The following is a 25,693-nucleotide window of genomic DNA, read 5'->3' on the forward strand; positions in this document are numbered from 1 at the left end:
TGTAGCGTGAACTGGCCTATGGGCTTCAAAGGCTCTGCTTGGACAGACTTACATCACCAAATCAGGCCCAAGACCCAAATATATATATTTTATTTATTTTACCCCCACACAATGGCTTACAAAAAATTTGTCAGACGGTTTCAGATATTAAAACTTCTGAAAGACTAGTAAGTATTAAAGAATCAGATGACTCATTGCTTAGAAATTATTGAAACAAAACAGTATACATATATATATATATATGACTAAACAATAGAGAAATATAAGAGAAAGATGGGTTACATTCAAAAGAATAATTTCAATTATTGCAAGTTTTTTTATCTTGTAAAAAACAGCTAAAAGAGAGTATGTGGTTCATGCACGAAAATACATGAAAAACCTTAAAATAATTTTTTTTTTTTTTTAACAAAGTAGAGGAGAAGAAAATAACATAATAAGAGCTTATACCTCTACTTGGGTTTAAAAAAAATATTGGGGTTTGCTTTTTTTTTTTTTTAATAGTGTTCATGATTAACCTCGCGAATTTGGAGATAAATTATCAATGTTTGAGTTTGAGTTTGAGTTTAAGTTGGACTTGTTAAAAACATGGAGTTTCACTCCTTATTAAGTTTGGATTAAACAAAAATAATTTTGTTTAAAAAAATGATAATGATGAGTTTGAATTTAAGTTGGACTTGTTAGAAAGATAGAATTTCACTCTTTGTTAAGTTTAGACTAAACAAAAAAAAATTATTTAAATAAAATGAACAATCCATGATCAATTAGTCCACAAAAGAATAAGACCTAAAATCAAATAAATCTCAATTAATATAGCTATCTAAAAACCTATGAATAATATAAAAACTAAAAAAGAGACTTGTTGAAATTAATCGCTCTACTTGAATGCAGCAATATTATAACTTTGTAAAGATAGTGGAAAAGAAGAACACCCCTGGGCACATCCCCATGTGCACCCATGGCTCATGTACTGTATCTCTTGTTGGCTATGGATAGTAAGTAGTAAGACTTTGCAAAGTCTATTTTATCATTCAAACCCTAAATTTAAAATAAAAAAAAAAAAAATTAAATCAACAATTCATTAGAAAATATGATAAACTTATAAAAGGAGGATGCAAAGGAGAGAGAAAGGGAAGCAAATTCAGTGAAGAGGGCAATCAAAGCAATTTATTTATAAATAATTCCAAGAAATATTAAACAAATAATTTCTAAAATTTAAACACCAAGAGAAAACAAAGAGGGAGAGTGGAAAAACAACCTTCACCTAGGAGAGAGAGGAGAGAGGCAAAGATACTAATGAGTTTTAATGCATGTGCTGGTGGCTTGGTGCTGTACAGTGACGTTTTTGTGACTTTGTGTGAAAGAAAGAAAACCTAAAAGGCTTTATGTTTGTGTTGGCGCTATACAAAACAAACTTGCATTATGTAGTTAAAAAAATGATAATGATGAGTTTGAGTTTAAGTTGGACTTATTAAAGAGATAGAATTTTACTCCTTATTAAGTTTGGACTAAACAAAATTAATTTTATTTAAATAAAATGATAATTTTATTGGAAAATTGTGCGAGCTTCAGAGGTTTCAGTTTTATTTTATTTTAAAAAAATGATAATTTTATTTAAATATTGTACTAACATGAAAAATTGTAAGAGCTTCAGAAGTTTCATTTATATATATATATATATATATATATATATATATATATATATATATATATATATATATATATATATATATATATATATACTAGTATTATGCACATGCGATGCACGGCTTAATCAAGAATCATGGGTAAATTAATAAAAATAAAAAATTTATTTTAATTAAAATTAAATAGATAACAAAAATAAAGTAATATTTTACTCTATTTTTTAAAAACAAAGTAACATTTAACTTTAGATTATATAGTGAATGCATATTGTGTAAGATTAATTTTTGTAAATAAATAAAATCATATATAAGTCCAAAATTAATTGAATGGAATATGGTAGATAACTATGCAACTAAAGTAAAAGGATATGCTTAAAAAAATATAAAGGGAGTTTGCATAGTTAAATTTCAAGTGCATATTTAAATGAAAAACCTTGAATTCAATAATTAAAAATAATAATTGAAAGCATATTTAAGTGGTGACCTCAATGTAATATTTAAGAATTATGAACAACCCACATTACTAAACATTAAAAAATAAAAGTAGATAAACTTACATAAAATTGAATTTTTGTCTTTGAAAATGAGGTAAAAGACACCGAATTTCACCCCATCAAAACAAAATGTGTAAATATAAACTTCAAGAAATTTTTTTGAGAAAAACTCAACACCAAGAGTATTTTTTGATCAAGTGCTTCGAAACGTCAAGGAAACTCCCTGAAAAAAAAAAAATAATAAAACAAAAAACAAAATTAAACAAATAACCCTAAAAATGATAGATACTTGGACGTTCAAAATATTAATAAAAAAAATCATGAATTTGGCCCTATTATTTATAGTGTCTTCGAACTCTAAAGATGAGAGTCATGGTATAATAAAACTATTATCCATAATCATTCCTATATTTATCCAACAAATAAAATTAAACCTCAACCAAAAAAACAAAAGTTGATAAGAAGTTGTTTCTATTTAAAACAATTATTTTAAGTTGTGAAGAAGTTGAATATAAGCAAAAAAAGAAGAAATTTAAATTAAAACCCAATACCATAAAAGTCAAGTTGTAACGTTGATTACAATTTTTTATCTTCTGTTATACCATTAAAATCATGTTGTTAATTAACGTTATTAGCTTTTTTTGTTGTCATCCAAAAATTTGATATTTATCCAAAAAATTTAATTTAAAAAAATATAAGCAAAAACTTCCCTTGTGTATATCCTCAATGAAAGTTGTAATGAAGTTGATATAAGCACAAAAAAAAAAAAAAGGAATTTATTTAAAATAAAATACCATAAAAATCAAGTTGTTAACGTTAATTACAATTTTTTTTTCCTGTTATACCATAAATATCATGTTGTTATTTGCTTTTTTTTTTAATCCAAAAATTTGGTATTTATCCAATAAAATAAATTAAAACAAAATATATTTGAAAAAAAAAAGTAGATAACGAATTTATATCCTCTTTGTAAGGACACAATTTGCACCCAAACCCAAAAAATAAGATTGGGATAGACCCAAAAAGCCCAATACAATGAATTTGTAGAAAGTGAGCTTGAAACCTAGGTTCTAGTGATTTTAAATAACAAAAATAATGGGCTAGATTGCAACATCATATAGATGGGATAGTTTATATAGCAAAAATTGTCCTCGGACTCAAGCCGAGGAGGCTGGATCTTATATTTTTATTTTTTAAAGACAGGTTACAGATATTGATCTTAATATCTATAGTATTTTCTTTTTCTTATTTTCGATCCCCCCCCTCCTGAATGTCTTCTCCTCCTTTTATATCATTTTTCTTCCTCTCTCCATCCTCCACATATGGATCAGATTACTAGTTTTGATACTGGTTTGAACACTTGTCCCATCAGCCAATCCCTGAAGTCTTTGGAGGTAGCTGTAAGGCTAAACCCTAATGCTCAGGCATCACTTCCCCATTAATGTGGCTAGAGGTTTAGCTGCAGAGCATTTAATGTGGTAGCAGCTTTATCTTGGATATTTCATAACCCTTCTTCCTATCCTGTACACCCACCATGCATATCCTTACTTACAGGTTCTCCTAGAACATCGCTTTTGGACGTCGGGCAACCCTTTCCTACCTTGGCTTTATTCAGCCGAGGACGGACTCCTCCTCTGACCACCTTCCAAGATGACCTTGATCAGCCTTTGCTTCTTTATCCATCAACACAGCCTCTTGATCCGATATTCCCACATCTTTGGACCATTTAGTACCCTCAAATTAGGCCTCTGACCCAATACATACTACTGGGCCCATTGACCCTACACTTTTTTTATGAAAATAAGAAAGTTGTTGCTTTTTTTATAATACATTACACGTTAAAAAAAGGATTAGATAGATTAGATGAAGAATTTGGATTGTAATGAAATTAAGATTTTTATCAACTTAGAAATTATAGGAGAAGAAAAATTATATATATATATATATATATATATATATATATAAATCTAAAAATCTACAAAAAAATTCTGCAATTTGATGAAGCCACTTAGCGCAACCACAGTGTTTAAGCCCAACTTTTATTATATATGATATATATATATATATATATATATATATATATATAGATAAATGAGAAATGATATGTCCACAACATTTTTACAACAAATCCTAAGTTGCAAGTTGTTACTGGTTGTTATTGTTGGAGTAAAAAAATAATCTTCATATTAGGTTCAAATTTGAACCAATAACAACTAACCACCTGTGATTTGTTGTGAAAATGTTATAAACGTAATGTCTCTCTAGATAAATATATGAACTTTTAACTATCTTTGTAAAAATAAAAAAAAAGTAAAATCCAACGAATGTGATATACGTCTCCTTCCATATAGCTTAATGTGTGAGTGACTTTTTCTTTTATTATTCTTATTCATATCGATTGAAAGAATTCAATCTAATCTTCATGATGAAATAGTTGGTTCAACATTAAGCCAAATAATTTTGTCTCAACTAATGATCCTAATCTGGTAGACACAGTTAGGATTCGAATAAAAACTTAAGATGTAAACATAAATCAAAATAACAAAAAAGAAAAACAATTACCCTTTAAGCCGCATGGAAGAAACTTATATTATTTGGCTTTTACGAAGAGTTACAATCATTATATAGGAGAAGTGTAGTAAAAGAAGACAATCACACCCAAAAAAAAAAAAAAACTAACGTAAATAGATGATGTAGAATAAATTTTTACCAAAAAAAAAAAAAACTAACATAATCTAAGAGTAAAATTGTTACTTTATAAAAAAAATTTTTAAAAAAAAGAAAAAAAAAAAAAAGAAGCTCATTAGAACACTTATTGTTACTTTATCCAAAGAAGATGATATGATAAATAAATAAATATATATATATATATATTTTTTTTTTTATTTAAAAACTTACTACAATTTGGTGCAACTTTTTGGCATAATAATTATATATATTTCAAAAAAATTTAACAAAATTTCTACAATTTGATAAAACCACTTGGTGCAACAACGGCTTTTAAGTCCAACTTTTATTATATAGTATATGATATATTTAAATTATTATAAAAACATGAAGACAACACAAGCCAATGGAGAAACCTTTAAAAAAAAAAAAAAACCGATAGCGATCACTAAAAATAAACTCATACCCCACATTCATGGTCGACCCATGAATCAACCATCACACCACCAAACTACAAAAATTTGGGCTTAATTGATGGACCAGAACTTATTTATAATAGAAATTTAGGCTCAAATGAGTTAAATATGCCTCCTTCAAATCATGGTCACACAGACTTTAGATGGGTTTATACTTTTTTTTAGAGTTTCAACCAATGGCTTTTAACCTAATGACGTCCGTTCTTGAAGATTTTTGTCTCTTATTCAACTATTAAAAACTTTACTAATTAAACTAATTGAAACTCACGACTTTACCAGTTTATACTTAATTATATAAAGGGTGGGTTTGAGTGGACGAATGGGTTAAATCAGTTTTAACCACAGACAATAAATAGAATTCTGTGCGACATTTGGGTACTGTAAATCCTCTAAAATCTAAAGGTCGCTATTTCGGTCGAGGGGAAGGAAGGTTTGCACTTGCAATACTCAAAAAAATGAGACATACCATGTATATCTCTCTTATGTTTTTATTATCACCGCACTGCAATATGGCATCATAAGTACTCTCAAATTTAGGTCTCAGCAGAAGGCCACAAAATTCTAGTTTCAATATATACTATGAGACCAAAAGCCCTTTACTTTGTGGTGTAAAAAAGTTCAGCACCAAACGTAAGCCACACAATGGACAGTTGCTAGGCCATTGACTTTTCGAAATGAGCGTGTACACAATCCCAAGTCCCAACACATACATAGTCTACGGAGAAACCACTATTTTTTTCTTCAAAAAGTTGATTTTAAATAAATCCTTTCAGGCAAGGTTGTCAAAATCGGGATCCTACGTAAGATCGTAGGAGGTAGGTGAGATCGTAGATCGTAGGATCGGATCGTAAATCGTAAGATCCTATATTATTTGAGAAAAAAACAAAAAAAAATAAACATTTGTATGTTAAATAATCACATAAATTATACATTCATTAATATAATTACCATACATCACTATATTCATTTATAAGCATCATTTAAAGAGGTCAAAAATCTCAAAACATGACACTCTATTGAAATATTTTTTATTCGGATCCAACTGGCACACTCTCTACATTAGAGTTGAAAAATTTGGTCTATTAGGATTTTATTTTTCATTTAAGTCCAACTGAGCAATCTATTAAGTTTAAAAACATTACAAGAAATAAAGGTCGTTTGGGATCGTCAGAATCGTGTGATCTTATCGATCCTGAACGATCGCAAAGATCCTTAAAAGATTCGAATCGTTTTGAGCAGGTGAGATCGTAAAATCATAGGATCCAGATCGGGATTTTGACAACCATGCTTTCAGGTACTCTTTTTTTTTTTTTTTTTTTTAGAAACATCTAAAATACAAAATTTTGTTTCCAAATCTCAAAACACAGTCTAGTATAGGTTTTAGAAAAATAATACCAAACAGCTGACTTCTCCATTCTCCCATGAACAACTTAGAGAGTTGTTCGATCCACCATGTTGCATGCAGTTATAAATTATTCTCACTACCAATCATATGATTGCAAAGAAAGCCATATGATCGGCAGTTATGAGTATGCAATATAAATAATGCTTTTGATAGCATTATGTGCAACATTAAACTCCAAATGCCTTTGATGATTGAACTTGGCTATTGCGCTGCTAATATATATAACAAGCAATAAATGACAAATTTGTATCATAACCATACAATACTCCATAGTTAAAACAATTTATCCGGGAAAAATATCCAAGCGACCCAAAATTCTGAAGGAGCACCAACTAGCAGAAGAAACAAGCTGAGCTCATGCTTGCAAAAGCTGCAACAGCTCAAAAGGCATCTCCACCACCAAAACCTCTGTCTCCACGGTAACCACCACCACCACCACCACCACCACCATAAGATCGAGGGCCAGCAGGTCTGTCATTTGCAAAACTCACACGAATATTTCGCCCATTAAGCTCCTGAAAATTTAAGACATCAGTCATAATTATCATGGCACAGGTTAAAATATCAAGTAATTATTTCTGACCTGGCCATCCATGGCAGACAGTGCTGAGCTGGCAGATTCATCACTGGTGAAGTTCACAAACCCAAATCCTCTAGACCTCCCAGTGTCTCTATCAACAATAACCTTGGCTGTGAAGCAAAATCACCACTGAGAAAACTAGTATATGTAAACAACCACTATTAACACAAGTCAAATTTAATTTAACATTAAAAACAGAGAAAAACAACAATTCCTACCTGCTACATGGCCCGAATAAAGATTCAAGAACAGACAGAGAAATTGGAAAACCCAGTTCTTTGTTTACTTTTATACCAATGACTCATATCAATAAGCCAAGCAGAAAATGGACTCCTTCATTAATAAGGAATGCAACGCGCTCTCTTGTTTAAAAAAAAAAAAATCTTTTCTGTTGCACTCACCCCCAAATAAGAGAAAAGTAATCACTGTCACCAATTCTGTAATTACGAATAAGAAAATAATATGATTGGCTGGCAACCATCAAAATTGGTAGCACCTAAATCATTATCACCCGTATTATTAATTTTATGCTTTGTGATAATTTAAGATATTTAGTTGGTTAAGGGTTCTAGTAAAAAAGATAATGAAGCTCCCTCATACATGCATATTATGCCCCCTTCAAATAAAAGAAAATATATAAATCCATTGGCTCACAAAATTTAGAAGATGTCCACCTTTACAATCTAGAGATCTATTTGAATGTTTTGCATCTAGTTACTTCACCAATATAGTGAAAATGGGTGAGGCTCTATCAATATTGATAGGGCGGCATCCAGTCAAAGTTCCTTCATTTTGTTTAAACTCAACAAGCTTTAAATAAATATTATATATATATATATATATGAGTACTTCGACAAGATATCTCATATGGACCATAAATATCCTACAGTCCAAAGAATTCCAGCATGTCATACCACTTAACACAATAGGCTAGAGGCAAACCCAAAGTAGTAATGAAAAACTAACGGAAAATGTTCTAAAGATACCAAAGATTGCTCATCTTTAATGTATGAAGTGGTTATTAGATGTTGCCAGTTGGCGAAATGGCTCAATCTGAAGCATCAGGGAAGTACGGGATGTATACCTTCAACAATTGTCAAAGTTCAGCAAAAGTGAGTTCCAAGCACCAATAAGGTAACCACCAACTATTTGTGTGAAAAATTCCCCAAAAGAAAGGACACCCCAATAACTGGATAATGCAAATGCCTAAATGTCTCTTGTAAAAAAGACTTCTAACCTGCCCACCCCTCTTAACCGACATATTGTCCAGTAAAAAATTAGTATCATTAACTTAAATTGATTTTCGGATATCATGCATCATGCAGGGGATCATGCATCATGCAGGATGTAAACACAGCACATCAAACTTACCATCAACTACATCACCAAAGCCAGCAAATGCATCCTTCAGAGACTGTTCATCAGTGTTGTATGAAAGACCTAAAAACAACCAGTATTTGAATAAGTTTCAGAGGTATTCATAGCATAATTTTGCTCAATATGTAATACTTATTACAAAAGTGATTTAGCAATACCTCCAACAAAAAGCTTGCTTGATGACATGTAACGAACAGAATTAAGCATAGACGCAATAGGAGCCTGCCCATTCTGGGAAACACTTAACCTCAAGAGGCCCCCAACTTTGTTACAAAATGCCATTTTAATTGACTGCTTTCAGGTTCCAAATATACATCAGTGTCAACAAAAATATCTTGTCACCTTAATACTTCTTGACTTGGTTAATTTAAAGAAAACAAAGTAAAATAAAAACACATACTGAATCATACAAAATTTTAAACATGCCTTCTAGCAACAAAAATATTGTTAGTCATGACCTAGTGGTTATTCATCTAACAGTTAAAAATTGGATTTCTTAACCATCTCATCTCAATCCACCTCACTTACAAAAATTGCTATTGTAATTCAATAACAGGCTTCTTCAGAGAAGAATGACTTAATTGAGGCACAATGAAAAGAAATAAGGGTGCCCCTGAAATCAGGGAAGTTAGGCTAGTCAGAAAAGAACGTGAATGAACAAGCTGACTAGAGAAGGAACATATCAAGATGTCCCAATTTCATTTTCCTGTAGACTCAACATATGTTACCAATAAATAAACTAAGGCAACCAGAAAAATATCAAACTTAAAAATCAGTTTCTTAGGAGCCTCGTATGGCAAAAACAAGATCAGAGAAACACAAGCCCTTCTAGTTTTATTGTAACACCTAAACAAGGTTAAAAGAATCCAGAACACTTTCTCTTCATCCGAAGTAGTTTTGGTAACTTCAGTGAGGTTTAAATCTGAAGTGACATTATTTTCCATGATTTCCAGCATCCAAACTTGTGACAATGGAAAACTAAGAATTCATTGATGTCACAATAAAATATTTTTTGTGAAGTAAGCTCAAACAAAGTATTAAAAGGCTTCTTCACTCTATCTGTTCATTTGCCAATAAATTTTCTGATGAAGTATTTGACAATAAAATAATAGAGAAATACTTTCAAAGCCCATGAAACGTCAGAGGTGGGCAGAAGATTGCAAATTTCACATACTTTTCCACTTTTCCCCATTATCTAAACTAGCAACAAAAGTTTTAAGACTCAATTCCTTAAGAGTCTTCTAAAAGAAAATAAAATAATAATAAAAATCATGTAAAACCCGGTTTAAATCAGCTGCTCTAACCCATAGTCAAATAAATAAAAAACTTGGAGCACACATATTCTACAATTCAAAAAGGGCAGCAATTTAGACACAATTAGTTAATTAAACACCAACTGATCTTCTGCGAGTAGTCAATAAATTTCATCATAAATCATTATTAAAATTTTCTTTTCATTAAAAAGGCATACCCTCGGTGATAAAATTAAATTTTCTTTTACATTACAATGACATGCTCTCGGTGAAACTATTCAGTGCACCCGGTGGACTACACAACCCTTGCTCCTAAAGGGTATGTGCATATATATACATATATATATATATATGACCATTTTTCATTCATAAATGTCGAGAAGAGAACAAAAGAACATAAACACACATATATAAACAAATACAGATAACGATCATTTTTTTTTTCTCTGTGCAAATCGGAGAAGAGAATGAAAGACTAAAACAAAGTCTCATTTCGCACGAGGTTTCTCAGCAAACAGACAGAAAAGTAAAAGCACTCCAGCATCAATAAATAAATAGAACCACAAACAGATCAAATATGAGAAAACAGAAAAATACAGAATTAAGATACGTAGATAGAGATAGGGAGGCTTTACCTCGGAGATTAGGGTTTAGAGAGAGGAAGAAGAAGCGGCTAGGGTTTAAGCCAAAAGAAGGAGTGACAGTGTGGGCCGATGAAATGGAAACTATCTTGGGGGCTTTTATAGGGCTGAAGTTGGAGTAGGGTTTTGTTCACCTGTGGCTGCGGTGTCTCTATTTTTGCAATCCTTCGCATTGCGCCATTTTTTACTTACCATTTACCCTTTTTAAAATAAATAAATAAATAGCTTTATTCTAATACTTTTTTAACAGGTCCTCTTATTTTAAGGGAAATGTTAACTAGTATCCTTAGCATATTAATTAATAATTCATTTTAGTAAAGTTTTGATATCACTTTTATGAAAAATGAAAAAAGTTGTCAAAATATTAATTTTTTTTTTCTTTTCCCATAAAAACTTTCTTTAACTAGATTGTTAACTAATGCCATAAGAGTACTCGTTAACATGACCCTTATTTTAAATACTTTTTTTTTATACAAAATATGATTCTACTCTAGCATAATCTAAGTGTATATATGTGTGAAACTCCCTCCTAGAGACTTTAACCCCGACATTTGCCCCCACACCCTAAAAGCACTTATATTTGTGAAATGACCATTGCACCAAGGATGTACCGCAGTCTTATTTTAAATACTCAATAACAAGTGGTAATGGGTATTAGAGCAAGTTTGGATATCATGAAAATTGAGTGATATCACTCAGTTTTCATGATCCATCATCCAAATCGAGTGGGTCCCACGAATGACCATCTGTTTGGTTTAGTTTTGGATCATTGTTTTCATGACTCAAATACTCTAAATTTTGGATGTAGATGATGAAAAATGAAAACAAGATTTTGCTGTTTTCAAAACTTGAAAATTGAAACTCAGTGGCAGACTTGGTAAATAGGACTACCATGTGGGCCCCTTACTAGTGCATTATCACATCAGAGTCAGGCTTTGGGTTATTATCGTTGCAACTCCCCCTTTTCATTTCATTTCTCCCCCCAATTTTCAGCAAAAATTTTCCCTTTTCTCACTTCCCTCTCTCAGCCTCCTCTCACATCAGAGTAAAGCCTCTTCTCATTTTCATTTCCCTCTTCATTTTTTTTATAAACTAGTTAAAGAATTATTTCATAGAAAATTGAATATATATACCATAGACCTTTTGCAACTTTTTTCTCAGTTTCACAGGACATGCTTTGCAACAAAAACGCAAATCTTCTTAGAACAACTCTAGTATTCTAGTTTAATAAGAAACATGCTTAGGTAGGTGTTGTTGGGACTATGAATAGGACTCACTAAAACAAGTAAACTTTGCTCATCAGTCTTTCCAGAAGGCCTTAACTCTTCTCTACCACTTACCTTATTACCTTTACCTTTAAGGGTTAATGACCGATGGAGATGCTTGTAAATGACAAAGTTTGTGTGCAGAACAGAGCATAGATGCACATTTTTTACAACTTTGCAGACAATTTACAACAAACACAATACTCTTCTGAAGCGACAAAGGAAGTTGTTTGGCTCAAGAAATTCCTTTCTGATCTTGGTGTTGTGAGAATTGAGCAAGTTTCTATTACATTGTTTTGTGACAATAGTGGAGCGGTTGCACAATCTAAAGATCTAAGTAATCACAAGAAAGGAAAACACATAGAAATAAAGGATCACATCATTCGAGACATTGTTGCTCATGGAGATGTAGTAGTAGCAAAGATTGAAAGTGCAAAGAATCTAGCGGATCCCTTACCAAAGCCTTGCCCCAAAAGACTTTCGAGTCACATTTGGAGGAGATGAGAGTTAGATTAGTGCACAATAGTCTTTAGGGCAAGTGGGAGTTTGTTAGGATTAGTGCCCTTAAATCCTATTGTATGATGTTATGTATGATATTATGTATGACATTGTGTATGACTTAATATTTTAATTAATAAAGTTGTTTTATTTTTATCTAAAATAATAGTAACATGAATATTCGGACATTATCATATAGTCCACGAGATGCAGAGTATGTGATTTATGTGAAAAGTTACAGAAGATATAAATCACAAGTTCTTTATAAATTCAAAATTATAGTTCGCAGTCGGTGATGAAATTGAGCATTTCATCTGCGAAAACTATAACATATCAACTAAAATGATTTGTCTTGATCATGGAAATAGAGATTTCTAGTTAGTATGTTGATATGTTTTAAGAGTTAAAACATATTGAACCGGATCGCTTTGAGATTTATTATTCTTCTAACGACTGTCAAATAAATAATAAACTCACGATTTCTATTTACATGAACTCTTAATCCTAAGAGAATAATGGACCTGATCATGAAATGTGAGTTGCTTTAATATATTAGGAGTGAGATCTAAAGTAACAGTCAAAACCTCAGTATGTTGGGCAACCACATTTAGTGTTGATGAAACATATATTCTCAAGATGAAATTCATAGTCTCTTAATGGAGATATAAAATATTCCCTTGAGATAAGTTTAATGGGTTCAGTTATTCAGAGAATTAGGCCTAACCACTTTAATAAAGAGTTACTAAAGTATATATATTTATAGAATTGGATTTCATAAATATATAATGAATACTTTAAAGGATTAAATCGGGTACTCGAGGAATTAAGATGTACTAATATTCAAAGTGACAGTCTATATTCATGACTTTGTATTACTACGAATATTTTATGAAGAGGTTGTATGTTTAATAAAATCTTGGGATATAATTTATAAATAAGGCTTAGAGTGCAATTATATTTATATAGTGGTATTAAATATAGTTAATGATAACTTTGGACTTGTCAAGAGTTGACAGAAAAGTTCAAGGTCCATTGGAACTAGTGTCTTATTGGTTCCTTTTAGGCCCACTCCAAGCCACATACTTAAGCCCAATTAGAAATACCCAAAAGGCCAGCCCAATTAGATAATCAGTTAGATATTAAGGGAGAAACATACAAAATTTTATAAGTGTAAATGAAATGATGTGTATATGAGTGTGAGACACTCTCTAATTCTCCCTTGGAAACTAATTGAGAAACCACACTTCTTGAGCGTAAAATGAAATTTGAATGAAGATTAAAAGCGTTCCCAAGTATTTCTGATCTTTGTTTTGAAATTCACTACACCAAAGTACGCTTTCTTGTTCTTAAATTCTGAAACTTACATAGTGCATGTTAACGATTACGAATGAAGTAGATTCGTTAAATTTCTGCTGTGTATGTTTTGTATGCAATACAAACACGTGTTTTTCCAACAGTTTTAGCATTGCTTTTATAGAAAATGAAAAAAGTTGTCAAAATATTAAAATTTTTTTTTCTCATAAAAACTTTCTTTAACTGGATTGTTAACCAATGCCCTAAGGGCACTCGTTAACATGACCTTTATTTTAAATATTTTTTTATACAAGATAGAATTCTACTCTAGCCTAATCTAAATGTATATATGTGTGAAACTCCCTCCTAGAGACTTGAACCCTGACCTTTGCCCTCACACCCTATAAGCATTTATATTTATGGAGTGACCACTGCACCAAGGATGTGTCGTGATCTTATTTTAAATACTCAATGACAAGTGGTAGTGGGTTTTAGAGTTTGTTTGGATATCATTAAAACCGAGTGATATCACTTAGTTTTCATGATTTATCATCCAAATCGAGTGGGTCCTACGAATGACCATCTGTTTGGTTTAGTTTTTGATCATTGTTTTCATGACTCAAATACTCTAAATTTTGGATGTAGATGATGAAAAATGAAAACAAGATTTTGGTGTTTTCAAAACTTGAAAACTGAAACTTAGTGGCAGACTTGGTAAATAGGATTACAATGTAGTCCCCTTACCAGTGCATTGTCACATTAGAGTCAGGCTTTGGGTTATTATCGTTGCAACTCCCCTGTTTCATTTCATTTCTCCCCCAAATTTTCAGCAAAATTTGCCCTCTTCTCACTTCCCTTTCTTAGCCCCCTCTCACATCAGAGTCAGGCCTCTTCTCATTTTCATTTCCCTTTTCATTTTTTTTTATAAACTAGTTAAAGAACTATTTCATAGAGAATTGAATATATACCATAGACCTTTTGCAACTTTTTTCTCAGTTTCCCAGGACATGCTTTGCAACAAAAACGCAAATCTTCTTAGAACAACTCTAGTATTCTAAATTAATAAGAAACATGCTTAGGTAGGTGTTGTTGGGACTACGAATAGGACTCACTAAAACAAGTAAACTTTGCTCATCAGTCTTTCCAGAAGGCCTTAACTCTTCTCTACCACTTACCTTACTACCTTTACCTTTAAGGGTTAATGACCGATGGAGATGCTTGTAAATGACAAAGTTTGTGTGCAAAATAGAGCATAGATGCACATTTTTTACAACTTTGCAAACAATTTACAACAAACACCATACCTACCCATCCAAATTAATATATCCAAACAGCAGACATAAGCATATGGTGATATTCAAATAACCAACACACCCATCAGAATTTATTCTCACCAATTAGCATACATAACATTAAACCCAAACTTAGCAAAACCCATTGACTACATAAATATTGTTGTGGGAAATGGGATTAAACATTAGAGACCCAAATCTCCTAATTTATTCAGAGGCAAAGTAGAGTAAACCCAAAAAATGGTTGATTCTAAATCAAACCCAAACAGAGTAAGAGACACGGAGCCAAAGCCACATGAGAAAATTACCTTACACGGTGGTTCAGCAGGTCTCGGCGACGATTATTGAACTCTAGATTTGTGCTCACTGGCCCTAGACGACGATCTGACTTCAGAGGAAGGATAGGCATGAAATGGGTTTTTTGGGAAGAGAGACGTTAAATGGGTATTGCGGAAGGGAAAGTGAAATAGAAAATGAAAGAAGATTAAAAAGAAGAAGAGGTAGAAGGTGTTAAATGGGTATTGTGGGAGGTGACTTTGCTTTTTGCTTTATGTGAAATGAAGCATTTTCTGGGGAAGTATGAAAGAGAAGGAAGAGTAGAAAAGAAAAGGGACGTGGGAGCTTACCAGAAATCTTCCATGCACTGTCAGTCTTGTGGGCTCCACTATGTTGGCAAAAAGTGGAGTCAAACAAGAGTTTTTGACTTTTTCATTGATAGTGGGGTTTGGGTGATGAGTTATAGATTTTGAGTATAAGTGATAAGTTTTGAGTATTTGAGTTTTGAAAATTGGGTGAGGGCCAATCCAAACGAGCTCTTAATCTCCACATTTTATTTAGTTATTGGGTGATGTAGTAGTTTCTCATTAAAACAAAAAGAGATTCTAGTTAAAAAAAGTACTTGAGGTAAGCCAAACCCCTAAAAAAATCTCGTTTATTTATGAGTGGCTCTTTGAATTGAATTTGGATTTGACTAAATTTTCAACTTAAACTCCTTAGGTAAAATATTTTGTAAGGAAAAATTTAGCAGATGTCTTAAAAGTCAATTAGTGTCTTGGTCAGATGATCAAGAGCTATTATCCGAAATGGACGCTATAGGTTGAAACTCTCTAAAAAAAAAAAACCCTTTTTTGACATTTATTTATATATATTTTTTGTAAAAGCGGTATATTTTCCTAAAATTCTATTACCAAATGCCCTAAAGGCATTCATACATGACCCATTTTGTAATAAGAGATTTGGAATTCAAATCTCGTTACGCCAAAAATCAATTGGTTTCTTAAATAAGAATTATTCATAATAGATCTAATTAACAACTTGGGTTTAAAACTTGTTAATTCTATCAACCGAAGTCTAAATTTTCCAACAAGTGTTATTAGAGTGGATACACTCTAATTGAATTAATTTCCTAAGTGTAATCATTGACCCCCGTTATCATGGAAACTGTTGATTGTTTTGATTTGCATGATCTTGTGTTAAATGATAATGATGATATTCAAGATGCCTATTGTAAGCTTTATAAATTTTGTATGAAATCTCTTAAAAGTTCTACAAAATTAAAAGCTAAATTTAAAAAGGTCAAACTTAAAAAAGATGAATTGATTGCAAAATTGGGTGAAGCCAATAATTTGAATGAGAATTTAAAAAGTCAATATGTTATCTCAAGTGGACAAAATTAAGAGTTTGGAAGAGCAACTAGTTGAATCTAAAACTGAAGTTGAAAAATTAGCTAGTGTCAAACTTGTTGTTGAACCCTCAAAAGAAAAAGGGTTTTATATTCCTCAATTTAAAAGGAATGATGAAGAGTTGAAGGCTAATTTTGCTAGGATAGATAAAGGTAAAAAAATTTGATGTTAACACTAAAGTTTCTAAACCTATGTCTAAAACACCTCCTAGGTTGAATACTGTGTCTGTGCCCCCCCCCCCCCCCCCCCCCCCCCCCCCCCCCCCCCCCCCCCCCCCCCCCCCCCCCCCCCCCCCCCCCCCCCCCCCCCCGCCCCCCCCCCCCCCCCCCCCCCCCCCCCCCCCCCCCCCCCCCCCCCCCCCCCCCCCCCCCCCCCCCCCCCCCCCCCCCCCCCCCCCCCCCCCCCCCCCCCCCCCCCCCCCCCCCCCCCCCCCCCCCCCCCCCCCCCCCCCCCCCCCCCCCCCCCCCCCCCCCCCCCCCCCCCCCCCCCCCCCCCCCCCCCCCCCCCCCCCCCCCCCCCCCCCCCCCATCTGTGTGTGTATGTATGAAAAGGCAAATTTGTCCCTACTTGTCATCATTGTCATATTGTTGGTCATATTAGGCCTAATTGTCCTAAGTTAAGGTCTCCGTCAACCTCCAAGGTTAGACTTCCTTCTAGGAAGCCTAGTAGTTTTAAAACTACTCATGTTTGTCACCATTGTAGTGATTTCGGTCACACTCACCCTAATTGTTCCAAGTTGTTTCCTTATAAGCGAGTGTCTACTACATCTCATCCTTTGTCTAAAGGCTTTGTACCTATTCTCGGTGAGTTATTAAAAGTTTTGAGTTTTTTAACTCAATTTCAGGGAAATTTTAATTCCTCTATGTCCTTTAGTAGTCATACTAGGACACATGCCTTTCATCTTCATGGCCAAAGGCTTGTGCTGTGTGGGTGATGAAAGATTCTAAGACTTAATTGTATTTCTATTTGTCATCTATTTTAATTCTTCTATCTAAAGTAGGACTTTCATGCTTGATTTTTTTTTTTTTTTTGAAATCATGTTTTCATGCATTGCATTGCTTTGCATTTATTTATTTTAGCATTTATTTATTTCTTTTATTGCTTTCAAGATAAGAAAAATAAAATAAAAACTAAATTTTTTGAAAAATACAAAAACAGTGCGTGTATGTGTATACTGGTACTTATGTATCTTTGGATGGCCATTGAAACAAGGTTTCTTAACTTTGTATCTCTAGTAGCTTAGATGAGCATCGCCATGTACAACTACGTAATGTGAGCTTTGTGATTTGTTATGTGATTTGTATGATTTGGTTAACCTTTTATCATTCATATCTTTATTTCTCTTTTTGACTAGGGGTGTGTTTGGATACCACTTATTTTGCTGAAACTAAAAATTATTGATGAAAGTACTATAAATAAAGGAAAACGTTGTCAATCATAAAACATCTGTGTGCAACTCATAAAAGCCATGCTTAGTAAGGTGTAGCACTTGCATAGTAAGAACAAGATGTTTGGTTAATATAATTGGGTATTTCTTCTCTCTCTCCCTTATGCCCATGCATAATATGGCTTTTCACTTAAAAGAAAAAAAAATGTAAAGAACATGAAAAGCAAAAAGAATCAAAATGCTTTTAAATATGGTTGCAAGCGTATTTCTAGGTGATGTGGGAGTTATATGATGTACTTCAAAGGTAATGGTCCCCATCAAACGGTTATGATTGTTTGTGGATGTTCTTGATTCTCTTATATCATTTTCTTCACATGATGAGACACTTATACTTTCTTGCAAAAGTTTCACACACAACACGTAACTCTTTGCTACTTTTGATACACTGTACATGTACAAGTACAATTTAATCTTGGGAGGTGACCAAAATAATTATTCTAAGTACATAAAAATCATAATGACATTTCATGCATTAAATCATTTATCACATAACATAAAAAATGATCTTGAGATTCTAACAATCGCAACGATATGTCCGGTTCCCAAATTGAATAGTTAGATTTAAAGATATCACAAGATCAAACTTTCATGGTCTGCATGCATTTATTAGGTGGAATAGATTACATGTGATTAATTGAAATTAATTTTGATTGGTGAATAATTAAAATTAATTAAATAAATTTTGTAATTGGTTGTTGATTTGATTAAAAATAAGTTTGGTTGCAGAGGAATAAAAAGAATAATCAGATAATGTTGAAATTGGATTGATAATTAAGTTTTTAAGATAATTATCTTTGAGATAATTATTTTTTAATGATTTAATTATCAAGTTTAAATGGATTTTATTAGGAATACAAATTCAAAATACGTCCAAGTACGATTCCTAGCTCAAAAAAAGGCCCAAAAAAGAGTCCAAAACGTATAAGAAGAGGAAACTGGGCCGAGCATTGAGAAGTGCCAATTTGCACTTGTAGAGTGCCAATAAGCACTTCTAGAGTGCCGATTGGCAAAGATGTTAAATTGGGCCCAAATACAGAAGCTGAAACTTCATCTTTGTACCAAAAAGTTCGATTTCCACATGAAGGAGCTATAGTTACTATATATGGGGACACTCTAAGCCTCCCAAAGCCTATTTTCGGTTTCCAATCTGAAAAGGAGCTTATGACCTTAGATAATTTTGAGATTGAGAAGCCCGGTTTTGAAAGAATGACAGAAGAAGTTGAAAAGATTCCTATGGATTTTGACCCTTATAGCAACAACAATGTTGTAGCAATGATGAGGAAGATGAGCTATTTTCCCGGGATGAGCCTAGGAAAGACCATGAAAGGGCCAGTAGTCAGGTCCCCAACAATTGTCCCAACCATACCACCTTTTAGGTTAGGCTATAAGCCTACAGATGAAGACTTGTTATAAATGGAATTTAAGAAGATGGCTCATGCAAAAGCTAGGGCAAAGGGGATTCTTAGCCCTCAGAAGCCTTTAAGACCATACACTCCTACACCGAATGGGAAGTTTATCAAACCTGGGGATTCCTAGTGTTATTGGAGGTTTCCTGAGCCAAGATACAATTTGGAGTTGAGAAAAGGATGTTGCCTGGATTTGAATTGTTCCTCAATTATGACATAAAGCTTCCCAAAGAAATAGAAAGGAACACAAATTGGGTCCCAACTGACTTAGTAGATTATATGGATCCAAATGCTATGACTACTTTGTTGGGGGATGCTATTTTCAACATAGAAGATGAAGGATATTGGGAAGCCTATCTACATGCGTTGAATGATCCAAGTGAAGGAGGGATGGATAATGAAGTGGGAGAAGCTCCTAGTGATGATAGTGAAGACAGTGACAGTGAAGATGATGACAGTGTAGAAAGTGACAATGAAGATAATGACAGCAAAGATAATGATAGTAAAGACAAAAATAATGATAGGGGAGAAACCCCTAGCGATGAAAATGGAGATGGAAAAGGTGAGAATGGAGAAGCCTTTAATGAAGAAAATTCTTGTGAAGGGGAGGACTATTATTATGAAGACATAGAAGATGATGAGGAAGTTGTAGGGAAGAGTATGATGAATACCCTTATGAATGCCCTTCAGATTGGAGTTGCATTACAGATTTTAGTCCAAAATTGGGCCTTCACTATTATAAGTATGGTCGTGAGATTCCTGAACTCGGGTCATTTCATAACTCAGAGTTTGGCTCATTAACCACATACACTGATGAAGAAGATGATATAGATGCAAAGTTGGCTTTACTCAACAGAAACCTAATGATCCATGGCTTCAAGAATTTGACCTTAGAGAGTATTAAGGAAGATGATGGGGGAATTGGATGCAAAAAATTAGAGTACTTACCCCAATATGTATGCCTAAGTACTAAAATGAGGTAGCATTTATTTGAAGAGTGGATGGACAACTAGAACGATTGGAGGATTATGTATTTGACAAACCCACAGATATGGATGTTGATGGAGAAGGTCAGGATTACATGGATGAAGAGCTTAGAGTGTTGTTGTTGAAAGAAGAAGGAACCCACTGGGAGGTAGCTATCAACACCAAGGCCACGATTGAGTTAAAGAACTAGGCATGGGAGGGAGCCACCCACCCCATGAAAGACCCTCTGGAGAAGACCAAGACTACCAAGCCATTTACCCCTACTAAAAGCATTATTTCTATCCCCATTGAATATTTTTATTTCGGAAATTAGTAAAGAAACTCTTAACAGTGGGGAATTAGAATAAGTCTGTTAACTTGGGAACCGATGATGAACTTAAGATGGTCCAGATTGGTAGCACTTTAAATTCCTCAGAGAAGGACGCATTGGTTACACTGCTGAAAGAATTTGAGGAAGTGTTTGCATGGTCATGCGAAGATATGCCGGGGATCGATATAGACATAGTGCAACATTGCATTCTTATAGACCCAATTGTGAAGCCGGTTAAGCTAGAACTAAGAAGAATGAAGCTAGAATGGACTCTCAAGATCAAGGAAGAAGTTAAGAAACAATACAACGCGGGATTTTTGGTTAGCTAATGTGGTTCCAGTACCAAAGAAAGATGGGAAGTGAGGATGTGAATGGATTTCAAAGATCTTAACAAAGCTAGCCCCAAGGGTGACTTTCCATTACCCCATATTGATATTTTGGTTGAGAATATGACAGGACATGCAGTGTTGTCATCCATGGATAGTTTTTCAAGATACAATCGAATAAATATGGTCCCAGAAGATATGGAAAAGACATCCTTTATCACTCCATGGGGGACTTATTGTTACAAGGTCATGCCATTTGGCCTTAAGAATGTTGGTGCCACTTACCAGCGGGCAACCACTACTCTGTTGCATGGTTAGATACACAAAGAAGTTGAAGTTTATGTGGATGACATGATAGTGAAGTCCAAAGACTGTGAAGGACACATATCGACTTTACAGAAGTTCTTTGGGCAAATTCAATTCTACAAGCTTCGATTGAATCTGAAGAAATGCACTTTCAGTGTGACATCAGGGAAGTTGTTGGGGTTTATGGTAAGCCAGAGAGGAATTAAGGTAGATCCCAATAAGATTAAGGCAATAAGATAAAATCTCCAAGGATAGAAAAGAAATCCAAGGATTTTAAGAAGGATACAATATATAAGTAGGTTCTTAGCCCAACTCACCATGATAGGTGAGCCACTCTTTCAATTACTTAAGAAGGAAGTCCCTATAGTATGGAATGAACAATATCAAGAAGCATTAGAGAAGATTAAGAGTTATTTGCTAAAGCCACCAATACTTGTCCCACCAGTACCGGAAAAGCCACTGTTGCTCTATCTTATAACCACTGATACAGCAATGAGGGCTCTACTTACCCATTATCTCGAGGAGTTTAAGAAGGAGAATGCAATTTACTACATTAGCAAGAAGATGATGGCTTATGAAGAAAATTACTCTCCACTAGAAAAGACATGTGTTGCACTTGTATTGGCCACCAGAAAACTTAGGCATTATATGCTTGCTTTCAAAATCCTGCTAATAGCCAGCATGGATTATCTGAAATATTTGATGGAAAAGCCAGTGCAAGATGGGAAGACAACTAAATGGGTTTTGCTTTTGTTAGAACTTGATATAAGGTATGTGACTCAGAAGTCTATAAAAGGAAGAGTAATTGCTGATCAGTTAGCTCATTGTTCACCTGAAGAAGCTGAAGAAGTTCAAGAAAGTTTCTTGGATGAAGATATTAAGATGGTAGAACCTAAACCATGGAAGATGTACTTTGATGGAGCCACTAATTAGAATGGATTTGAGGTTTAGGGGTGTGGATGAAGTTTTTTTGCTACTATCTACACCCATTTAATTTCATAGTCTTTTTATTGCTTTCTAACATGTTTTATAGTCTTTTCCTAGCATATCTCTTGCTTTATTTTTCTTCCTCACATGTTTTATTGCTTTGATATTGTTGGCGTAACTTTCTTGGGCTATGATATGTCTATTTTTCTTGTTTTTGCTCTTTTTCATGTTTATGTGCTTCTTGCCATCTCTATGTGTTTAGATCTACATGTTCATATGCTTAAAGAATGTTCGGATGCTATGCATAGTGCTTTTTCTAGCTTTATATCTCTTGCCATTGCCTCTTTCTTGTGCTTTGGCTTTTTGGGTAGGGTGTAGATCTAGACCTAGTGGTCTAGGCCTACATCCATACACTCAAGTTTCAACAAAGGGGTTTGGATTATTTCCTCCATGCATGTTTGTGCTTTGTTTGCTCTTTTTAATGTGTTTTTGTTTGGATCCATGCTTGTATGCTTAGATCTCATTTCTTATATCCTTGCCATGTTTCACATGTTTGTCTTCCCTTTGTAGGTGTGTGCTTGTTGGTCTCTGAGGCCTTCTTGTTTGTTTGGTTGTATCCATTCCCCTTTTGATGGCTTGTTTGTATACAACCTTGTGTGAGAGTACATCCTAGTGATGTTGGCTTGCTTGCCACTAGCCTTTCTCTCCCTTGCTTAGCTTTGTATGTTAGGGTTTCTCATGTTAGCCTTTCTATGTTCCTTATAACATGCTTGCTCTTCCCCTTTGCATGATAACATGCTTGGTTTCCTTTATGCTTGCTTCGTGCCATCTTGTTTAGCTTTCTTTGTTTAATTGCATCTTTGCATCCTTGTTTATATGCTCATACATGTGTCTTTGTGTGCTTGTTTGTGTCATTAGGTTTAGTTCCTACTTATAATCTTGTGCGGGTTTGCACCAGTCTTTTCTACACGAGATCCCAAATCCCTTTAGGAACTTTGCTTGATGGCATATGTGTTTTCAGTACTCCAATATAATGGAACTTTGGACACCAAATCCAAACCTAAATTTGTCCTACTAGGACATCATCTTTTGTTTGATAACATGTTTGTTTGCCCCTTTATGTGCTTTCTTTCTTTATTTGCTTGTTTTGCGTGTTCGCCTTATGCTTTATCTATTTCCTTGCTCTTTCTTTGCTTGCTTGCTGGCTTTGTGTTTTATTTGTTGTTGCATGTACACGCTTGGGGCAAGGGCTCAACTTCCAAAATGCAAGCTAAAAAGTGCAAAATGCAAGCAAGAAGATGCAAGCCCAAAAAGGGCAATGTTCAGTAGATTAGGAGGTTTAGCTTCACTGTGTGGTTATTTCTTCCTCTCTCTTAGCCTTTTTCTTTAGAACCACATATCTAGATTAGGGTTTTCTTTTCCTAAATCTTGCTTTGGCCACATTCCTTGGGTTTGGCAATGTCTGATTTACTTTTCCTATACCTCACTGGGTCATACCCTTGGAACATTGGCAATGGCTGGTTTACTTTCCTGTTCTTTTTGCTTGCATTGTGCATGATATGTGTGTGTGTGTGTGTGTGTGTGTGTGTGTGTGTGTGTGTGTGTGTGTGTGTGTGTGTGTGTGTGTGTGCTTGTTTGCTTATGGATGTTCATGCACTTTGTGTGATGGACTCACATGGTTAGGAAAGCAACCCTCTCAAGATGATGGGTGCTCTTGACCTTGGAATGTGGGTATGCACTCAAGGTGACTGCTATAGGTGCATATTGTGTGCATGATCATCTCGATGTGATTGTCTTGATCTATGTTAACTAGTGACATTGGTTTCCCTATGCATGCGACACGCATCAACATGCTTGATGCTTTGGTAAGCTTCGGCTCACCTTAGTATGAACATATTGACACACCGTATACACAGGCATGAAACCCTGCCAATGCGCCATAATGCACCAAATGCAAAACTTTGCCAGATTTTCGCCATGAAAATGGGGCACTTTTGTTGCTGTATTCTTATCGCGAAAGCTTGATGATGATAGTGTTTTGTGTGCGATGACACACTTGAGGCGTAATACTACTGAATTTCTGCCACGAAAATAAGGCAAAATGCCACCGTATTTTCGTCATGGAAGTTTAGCAACAATTCCAAATATACTAGCAAAGCATTGATAAAGGCCACACCCCTTTCCAAAATCAAACCTCAAAGCCAAATTCTTTTCAAGCCCCGAAAGCTAACGACAATAGCTTGTTTTTGACTTCCAATGTTCAAAAATTAAGATTTTATCAAAACGAAAGACATTCTCTAGATAGGCGTTGCGAGGTGCCTAACACCTTCCCCATACGTAACCAGATTTCTAAGCTTAAGAATCAAGATTTTTACCCGTCCGCATTAGATTAGGAAAAATGACCTTTTTTCTTAGCCTAGAATTGGTAATAAAATTAAATAGAATCAGGTAACCAATCACATCTTAGAAAAAACTCAATAATTGTTGGCGACTTCACTTACCTTTGGTAAATATATGTTAAAATTGACTCAATTCAAGTCACACACTAGAGATTCTTTCACCCTCATTTCACAGCACCCGAGCTCCAAGCGCTTAAATTAAGTGTAAGCATCAACACATGGTCACTAAGGTTTCAGACTCCTTTTCCAATTTAGAGTGTGTTTTCTACACCAAGACCCTTCTCATGACTCCCATAGCCTAAGGGATTGCTCAAGATAAATTTGAATGCAAAGTTTCATTCAACAAAGCAAAAAAGAAAAACAAGACAATACGAAATGCATACATATCCAAATCTCCCTTAAGTTGTAAATAAAAACATGTCGGAAACTAAAGTAGAAATATAAAGATGTTCTTAAATACAACCCAATGTTTCAAATAAAATGAAAGTGTAGAAAATATATGCTAAAAAAGAGGAAAAAGAAAAACTAGAAATATGTCTCCCTGTCTGTCTGTGTGTTTGTTTGTCTGCAAGGATCACCTCTAGTAGTGCCTCTTCCTTGGCTAAGTGCTCGAGGTCGCCTTTGGATCATCATCATCATCATCACCGAGTTGGGCATACCCGCTAAGCCCATAGATCTGTCGGGAGTACTTGATCACCTCCAACTTGCGGTTTCTAGCAAGAAGGACTAGTTCCTTATGCTTCACTATAGTAGGCTGATATTTTGAAAATGGACAATGTTAAGACAAGCCTAAGGAATGTAAAGAAGAAAATGAAAAGAGTAAAGATAAAGAGAACTCACAGCCCATGTAGCCTGAGAAAAGGGATAACCCATGACATTAGGATTACACCTCACAGAACGCTCCCGGGCAAACCCATTTGCACCATAGGTATAGACTGACCAGAGCAAGCGAGAAGGCCCATAGATCTGTCAGGAGTACTCGATCACCTCCAACTTGAGGTTCCTAGCAAGAAGGACCA

At 34.3% G+C, this 25,693-nt stretch overlaps 1 protein-coding gene across 1 annotated transcript; it reads right to left on the minus strand.

Moving 5' to 3' along the window:
* Positions 1 to 6,868: 6,868 nt before the first annotated feature.
* LOC142623774 (glycine-rich RNA-binding protein 2, mitochondrial-like) lies at positions 6,869 to 10,669 on the minus strand. Its single transcript, XM_075797229.1, has 5 exons — positions 10,531 to 10,669; positions 8,801 to 8,933; positions 8,637 to 8,705; positions 7,269 to 7,375; positions 6,869 to 7,200 (listed from the first exon to the last, which is right to left on the minus strand). Exons 2-5 carry the CDS (start codon positions 8,922 to 8,924, stop codon positions 7,066 to 7,068), a joined length of 435 nt encoding a protein of 144 aa, XP_075653344.1. The 5' UTR covers positions 8,925 to 8,933; positions 10,531 to 10,669; the 3' UTR covers positions 6,869 to 7,065.
* Positions 10,670 to 25,693: the final 15,024 nt, after the last annotated feature.

The sequence above is a fragment of the Castanea sativa genome, chromosome 2 (assembly GCF_040712315.1).
Source record: "Castanea sativa cultivar Marrone di Chiusa Pesio chromosome 2, ASM4071231v1".
Lineage (NCBI taxonomy): Eukaryota > Viridiplantae > Streptophyta > Magnoliopsida > Fagales > Fagaceae > Castanea > Castanea sativa.